At 46.4% G+C, this 8,192-nt stretch overlaps 1 protein-coding gene across 1 annotated transcript; it reads left to right on the top strand.

Moving 5' to 3' along the window:
- Positions 1-961: 961 nt before the first annotated feature.
- Positions 962-5,581, top strand: IQCF1 (IQ motif containing F1). Its single transcript, XM_035275691.3, is given in 5 exon segments — positions 962-1,021; positions 1,201-1,305; positions 1,440-1,502; positions 3,427-3,514; positions 3,517-5,581. Coding segments are annotated over 5 exon segments (603 nt in total). The 5' UTR covers positions 962-1,018; the 3' UTR covers positions 3,861-5,581.
- Positions 5,582-8,192: the final 2,611 nt, after the last annotated feature.

Below are 8,192 nucleotides of genomic sequence, written 5' to 3'. Positions count from 1 at the left end.
AGGCAAAGAGAGCTTGTGTAGGCAAACTCCCATTTTAAAAACCATCAGATCTTGTGAGACTCATGCACTATCCCAAGGAAAGATCCATCCCCATGATTCAATCACATCCCACCATGTTTCTTCCATGACACGTGGGAATTGTGGGAGTTACAATTCAAGATGAGATTTGAGTGGGGAAAAGAGCCAAACCATATTCTGCCCCTGGCCCCTCCCAAATTTTATGTTCTCACATTTCAAAACCAATCATGCCTTCCCAACAGTCCCCCCTAAGTCTCAACTCATTTCAGCATTAACTCAAAAGTCCACAGTCCAAAGTCTTATCTGAGACAAAGGAAGTCCCTTCTGCTTATGAGCCTGTAAAATCAAAAGCATGTTAGTTACTTCCTAGATACAACAGGGGTGCAGGTACTGAGTAATACAGCTATTCTAAATGGGAGAGATTGGTCAAAACAAAGGGCTACAGGCCCCATGCAAATCAGAAATCTAGTGGGGCAGTTAAATCTTAAGGCTCCAAAATGATCTCCTTTGACTTCCTGTCTCATATCCAGGTCATGCCGATGCAGGAGGTCGGTTCCCATGGTCTTGAGCAGCTCCGCCCATGTGGTTTTGCAGGCTAGTCTTGAATTCCTAACCACAGTTGATCTGTCTGCCTTGGCTTCCCAAAGTGCTGGGATTACAGGCATGAGCCACTGCACCCAGCCAAGTGTTTTCAATTAAATGTTATTACCAATTACTGGCTTTTTATAAACCTTTACATAAATGGGCCAGTATTTCTGGCATCTTTCCTTTGAAGTCAGGGCTTTGGCCATTTCTGGCAGAAAATAATGGGCAGCGCTTTTGTCTTTCCCTCTTTCCCTTGGAGGGGGCTCACCTGGTAGGTGCCATCTGGTACCTGAGTCACAGGTATCATTATGACATCACAGGTCTTTCTTCCTCTACCCTTCCTGCCTGTGCTATGGCTGGATGAACACAGACCTGAGGGGATTTGAACCATCTATACCCAATCCATGTGTGACCAATGGTAAGACAAAGCCAGACACACGAGCTTGTTAGAGATGTCCCCATAAATCCTTCAGGATGAAGGGACCACTTGACACTGAAGACTGTAAGAAGTCCTGGAAGTTGGGGATGCCTGCCATACTGAATGGAGAGGGAGGAACAGCAGCCTCACTCTTGCCTTTCCCCTAATGTTGATTGCAGGAGGAGAAGCAGCCCCCAAAGACGAAGGAGCCCTCAAAAAGAGATGAGCCTCAGCAGAAGGAGACACCGACCCCTTTGTCCTTAGGAGCAAAGTCGAAGGCAGAGGTAGGAGGAGGCCTGACTTGGATATAATTGATCCCATGTCCTAGTTCTTGTGGCTAGTGTATTTTGCATGGTGCTGAGCTAAGAAGAGAAATAAACTCAATCTTGTTAGTGCTCTTTCCCCATTTCCTTTTCAGGCTAAAACTCCAGCTCTGGTCGAGATGCAGACAGTGGACAATGCCAGTGAGAAATTAGAAAAAGTATGACCTCCCAAACCACACAGGGTTGGGGCTGGGGATGTGGGGGCTGTGCTTTTGGAATGAAATGACCATGATATAGGAAGCTGGACTCAGAAGTGTGTGCGTGTGTGTGTGTGTGTGCATGCACATGTTTGAGCTTGTGCATATATGGTGTTTGTGAATTAAGATTTAAAATGCAAAAGTTAAGAAAAATGATGATGGAGAAAAGAAGAACTTTGGGGTAGGGGAACTTTTAATACTATAAAATTGTTGGAAATAAGAGCTTGGAGTCGCAAAGAAAATGAGCACTCAACCAAAGGATTTCTCAGCAAGGCAAAATCACATTTGCAGAAGGGTGCTTCTTGTATACAAGGCAGTGGCAAAACACTGAACGATGGAAAGAAGGCATTCTTATTTCCCAGCACAGTCCCTGTTTCTGGGTCCTCCTGCTGTGGGTTTGGGTCAGACTGCACAATTTAAACTGCTCCCAATTGGCTAGATTTAGCAATTTTTTTAAATAAGGAGGGATGTTGGGTACAGGCTGAGAACAGGACAAAGAAGTAGGAAGTTAACTGTTTGTACCTAATGACTTAAAGCAGGGCGGTGTAGGTTGGTTACAAGCTTGGCAGGTTAGGCAAGAAAGATTACTTATAGAATAGAACAAAGGACAAGGGAGTGAAATCTTTTGAAGAGGAACTGTTTGTTCCTAACAACATGTTGACGAAAAGAGTTGAACTCTGTAAAATATGAAGAGATTTATTCTGAGCCAAATATGAGTGACCATGGCCCATGACACAGCCCTCAGGAAGTCCTGAGAACATGTGCCTGAGGTGGTAGAGGCGCAGCTTGGTTTTGTACATTTTAGAGAGACATGAAACATCAATCAAACACATTTAAGAAATACATTGGTTTGGTCCAGAAGGGACAACTCAAAGCAGTGGCGGGGTGGGGAGGGAGGTGTGGTGGAGGAAGGGCAGTGCTTTCAGGCTGTAGGTGAATTTAAACATTTTCTGACTGACAATTGGTTGAGTTTGTCTAAAGACCTGGAATTCATAGAAAGGGAACATTCAGGTTAAGATAAAAAATTGTGGAGACCAAAGTTCCTTTGAAGTATTATAGTGGCTGCCCTTAGAGATGACAGATGAGGAATGTTTCCCTTTCAGACCTTAGTTAATCTCTTCAGGATTGGGAGGGTGGGTCTGGAAGAAAATGATCTAGCTATGTTAATAGGGATTCTTTACAGATGCAAATTTTCCCTCACAAAGAACAGCTTTGGGGGGCCATTTCAAAATTTGGCAAAGAAACATGTTTTGGGATAAAGTATTTTTCTTCCTTGTCTCATAATGTTATTATGCCAGGGTCAGGTTGGAAAGTAAGTCACAACATGTAGAGTTAAATCAAATCCATCTGATGAGAATTTATAGTTTGTAGGGCATGACTCCCCAGACCCCTTTAGACAGGAATCCAGGCATGATAAAAAAAATATCAGGGTTTAGTCCTCAGACATGATAGAGGGAAAGAACAGGGTGAGGTTATGAGCTGGAGTCAGGGATGAGAGGGCAGGGCTGGCAAAGGATGTCACTTCTCTGGCAGGTGGGAGGGGTCTGAAAGGAAGGGTAAGACCTGGGTGGAACATGGTAACCCTTTGATTCTGTATCACAGTGTCCTTGCTGGCCAACTAGGTCCATGGAAAACTGGGCAGGTGTGCCCCATGATGGGGACCTGAGACCCAGGGGCAAGGTGATGTGCTTGTGGCCATCAACCAGAGGATGGCAGAGGCAGGACACCTACCTGGTCTTCTGGTTCCAGCCAGTGCCCTCCCCAGTGTTCCCGAATTCCAGAAAAAGGGACAGTTGCTGATAGGGAATCAGGGCCTTTCCTGACACACCCCAGGGCTGAAGCCAGTGGGGAGCATTCTCTGAAGGTCCCTCTTTTTTCTTGAAAGCCCCCAGAAACCCAAAAGAAGCTCTCTGACAAAGATATGGTAGCCATCAAGATCCAGGCCTGGTGGCGGGGGACCCTGGTGCATCAGTCACCCTCAGAGCCTGCATCATTCAGTGCTGGTGGCGGCTGATGCTGTCCAAGATTTTGGAGAAGAGGCGGCGGGCAGTGCTGGAGGTCTTCTCCCAGGAGGAGTGGGCAGCAGTCACACTGCAGTCCCAGGCCCGCATGTGGCGCATCCGCAGGCATTATTGCCAGGTGCTAAATGCTGTTTGCATCATCCAGGCCTACTGGAGGTGCCGTGCCTGTGCTTCCCAGGGGTTCATCAAGGGCCAGTACAGAGTCACGGCCAACCAGCTGCATCTCGAGCTGGAGATCTTGCTGCGCTCAGGACCTTGCATTGTGACGGAGTGTATTCCTATCTCAATAAAGGAATGAAGTGGTCTTTTCTGCATAGTCTCTGACAAGTAGAGCAGATCAGAGCAAAGGATGGCAGATACTTGGCATTTCATATACCAGCTCTGAGGAATGGGTAGGGCTTATCTGAGGCCTCATGTGGAGCAGGACTCTGAGCCCCTCTTCCAGACTGAGCAGAGACTGTTATTGATTAGCAATGTCTGCTGTAGGAAGGAAAGCTGGGGGCAAAGACCTGTCAATTGGCCAAATCCAGGGAGCATCATTCATATTTACATCATTTTATGTAAATAAACAGTGCACCCTCCCCAGGACTGGGTGTAATGGAAGCCTGGCTGGTGGTGGTCATGGCAATGGTAGCACGTTCTCCAGGAATTCACCAGGCTGGATCTAGTTGCTCAGAGCTTGTTCCCCAATCCCTATGACTGAGAGGAGCCCCCCAACTCCAAGCCCTGTGATCCTGTCTCCCTGCTGCACTGGGGGCTATGTCCTTATACTTGGCTTCTAAGAATCTGAGACCAAACTGGAAGCTGTTAGCATAACTCAAGTCCTCATCCTCACCTCACACCCCATCTGTCCCTTGCCCTTGAGCCCCATATGGAAGCTAGGACTCATTTTCCTCCAGACCAGCCTGGCGTGGGAGTTTCCACAGGCAAGGGGGTGGGAGAGAGGGCATTTTGCTGCCAGCCCAATCCTCTGGTGATTATCAGACCTCAGGTTATCACAGCTGCAGGAGCTGAGGAGGCATCAGTCTTGTCTTCCTTACTCTCTCCTCTGGTCCAACTACTGCAAAGACCAATCCAGGCAGAGCTGGCTCCTCTGAAAGTCCCTTCCTGGGAAATGCTGCCAGCTCGGGGTGGGGTTGGCGACCAGGTGATGATAAGGGCCAAGTAAGAGGTGAAGGTTTGCATTACTCTGATAATTAGTGATGTTGGACAATTTTTCATATATCTATCTGCCATTTAGCAAATAACAATGTAGTGTATATTTCAAGATTCTTAAAACAAGATTTTGAATGTTGTCACTGCAAAGAAATGATAAATGTTTAAACTGATGGATATGGTGAATATCCCAATTTGGTCATTATATTATATATACATGCATTGAAATATAACATTATACCCCATAATTATGTATAATTTTTGTCAATTATAAATTAAAAAATTAATAACAGCAAAAAAAGAGGTTAAGATTAGGCTGAACCTCTGCCTGTCAATACTACTGTCCCTGTCCTGTGGTTCCCTGCAGAGAAGGAGGATTCTGAGGTCTGGGTCACAGCCTATGTCCAGCCCTGCCTCAACTACTATGCCCTGGAGAGCTGGTTCCTCAGCTCCCAGATGTTCTGAGATGGACCCAGAAGTCTCAGGCTCTAGCTCCAGGGCATGAGCTCTGTATTCCCTGCTCTGTCTTGCCGTGTCCTGCCCCTTGTGTCTCATGCAAGGCCTGGGTCTCGCATACCCACTCTGAAGGATTGCTGTCTTTCTCCTTGCTTTCTGTTGTCCTGTCTTCAGAGTCTCAGAGCACAAAGCTCTGATCTCGGTCTGATCCCTGGCTCTGCCTCTCACTGCTGTGTGGCCATGAACAGGTCATTTCCCCTCTCTGAGCCCAGTGTCCTGAGCTGTGAACTGGTGCTAACATTCCCCACCTTCCAGGGTAAATGTCAAGCACCATAAAAACTAGCATCTTCAAAACATCAAGTTTGTACACCTATATTGTATTTAACCTTGTTAACTGTACCTCAATAAAACTAAAAAATTTCTGCATCAGCATCAAAACAAGGAAAAGGGTCACAAACAAACTTTAAATACTGGTAGCCATGGAAAAAGCAGCCAATTCTGGGGTCAGCTGGAGTGGCTCAGCAGAGCACATGGCAGCACGCTCATTGTTGTTGAGGTACTCCTTCTCCGGGTCCTCCTCAGTGGACAGAGCCAGGAAATACATGTTTGTGCATATGCACAAGCAATGCACATTTATATCTGTGTTTATTTCTGTACTTATCTACATTGAAATCTATGAGTTCACACTGATAGCTCCAATCCCACACCAAATTTGAGAATGCACTCTATTTTCTCCTTTCCATATTTCTTTCTTTCTTTCTTTGAGATGGAGTCTGGCTCTGTTGCCCAGGCTGGAGTGCAGTTGTGTGATCTTGGCTCACTGTAACCTCTGCCTCTGGGATCCAGCAATTCTCCTGTCTCAACTCCCAAGGAGCTGGGATTACAGGCAGCCACCAAAATGCTTGGCTAATTTTTGTATTTTTAGTAAAGACAGGGTTTTGACATGTTGGCTGGGCTGGTCTTGAACTCCTGACCTCAAGTGATCCACCCACCTCGGCCTCACGAAGTGCTGTGCTTACAGGCATGAGCCACTGTGCCCCAGCCTCCTTTCTATATTTCTAACTCCTCTTCCTGAGAGTGACATCCCTAGCTCCCACTATCTTTAATACATTTTCTTATTTGATCTTCTCTGTGTGCAACTAATTCTACACAGCTACTGCTGGCCTCTCACAGAAACACTGACCCACCTCTCTTGATCTCTGATATACCATGCCATCTATTGCCCTCTTCCTGTGGCTCAGGCTGTGGCTCCCCACATTAGTCTGGTGATTGGGGTAAATGTCCCTTCACCCAACCTGAGCTGACACAAAATGTCAGGCCACCCTCTGTGTGGATATCCTCCTCACTGTGCTCAGGTTCTGATGGTCTATGCCACCAAGGATGCCATTCTCATCCTGCTGGATATGACACTGTTACTGGTATGGTCTTACACCCCTGTGTGGACTCCTCCACCCACTGCCTGAGTTCCATGCTGATGCCTCCTAGACCAATGTCTTCTTTCCCTGTCTTGTGACCCTCCCTCACCTGGCTCTGTTCCATGGTGGCTCTCTTTCCCCCAGGTGAATCTATGCTGCACTGCCCAGCCTGAGGATTTCAGACTGACTGACTGATTCAGGAAGGAAAGGGAAAAAAAATAAAGGCAAGGGCAAGAGAAAACTAAATTTTCAATTAAAAAAATGGAGACAAAACATCTGCAGAAAAAATTCTCAATCACAGGCTAATATATGCTTCAACGTTTTCACCTCAAACCTCAAGCAAGCATAACCACACAGAAGATCTGGAAATTGTTCATGAAATAATGAATCAAAATGTTTGAGTACAGGCTCAGGCCTTCCTCTCCCTTTATGAATTCATAGGAATAACAGAAAGGAAATACACTGATGTCAAAAGTTTGTACTAGTACCTAAAATAGAGGAAAGTTGCCTTCAGAGAATGGAAATCATGTGGAATCCCTAAAAGACAGGCATATGTGAAAAAACCGAAAGACAATCAATCAAAGATTTAGAAAAGCAAAAGCAAAGGCAAGAGTGGCCATGCCGTTTCTCCATACTTGGAACTAGCTGGTCCAGGGACAGCAGGGCTGTGGGCTCCACAGGGCGCTGGTTGGAATAGGCCCATAGGAGGAGCAGCCGGCTCTCCATTGACCTGCAGAGTTGGCAAAAGAGTGGCTGATGGCAGAGGGCTCTGTGACTGGCCTGGGGTGGCATGGCAGGGCCTGGTGCAATGTGACACCCGTGCACAGCAAGGCCCCTGCTCAGAGGACCACTCACAGAATTCCCATCCTGACAGCTCACTCCATGGAAATGGAAGACCCGGAAGTTCCACTGTTGGTCAAATGTGTGCTTCTGAGAAAGATGGAGAATGGAGGGAAGGAGCACTCAAGCATGAATGAAAGGATCTCCCATCATCGATGAGAGCTTTAATGAGATTCTTTAGAAAGAACTACAGTTTAAGACAGTTGAGCAACTGCACCAAGAGGACTGAAAACAGATGGAACCCAAAACATGCTATGGCTGAAGATAAAATACTGAAACTTTTTTTTTTTTTTTTGAGATGGAGTTTAGCTCTTGTTCCCCAGGCTGCAGTGGTGTGATCTTGGCTCACTGCAACCTCTGCCTCCCAGGTTCGAGCAATTCTCCCACCTCAGCCTCCTGAGTAGTTGGGATTACAGGTGCCTGCCACCACACCTGGCTAACTTTTGTATTTTTAGTAGAGACAGGGTTTCACCATTTTGGCCAGGCTGGTCTTGAACTCCTGACCTCAGGTGATCTGCTCACCTCGGTCTCCCAAAAGGCTGGGATTACAGGCGTGAGCCACTGTATCTGGCTAAGATATTGAAACATTTAAATAGGAAATAAAACCAATGGTTTACTCACCAAGGATTGAGTCAGGTTGATTTCAGCCTTCTCAGCAGCAACACTGAGTGCAAAGAGAGAGTGGAGCCACAGCCCCAACTTTCTGCAGAATAATTTTTTTCAGCATAGAATCATAAACTCACCCAAATATTATCCAAGTGTTG

The sequence above is a fragment of the Callithrix jacchus genome, chromosome 15, assembly GCF_049354715.1.
Source record: "Callithrix jacchus isolate 240 chromosome 15, calJac240_pri, whole genome shotgun sequence".
Lineage (NCBI taxonomy): Eukaryota > Metazoa > Chordata > Mammalia > Primates > Cebidae > Callithrix > Callithrix jacchus.
The sequence above is the reverse complement of the archived record's forward strand: the minus strand, read 5'-3'. Positions and strand labels throughout refer to the sequence as shown.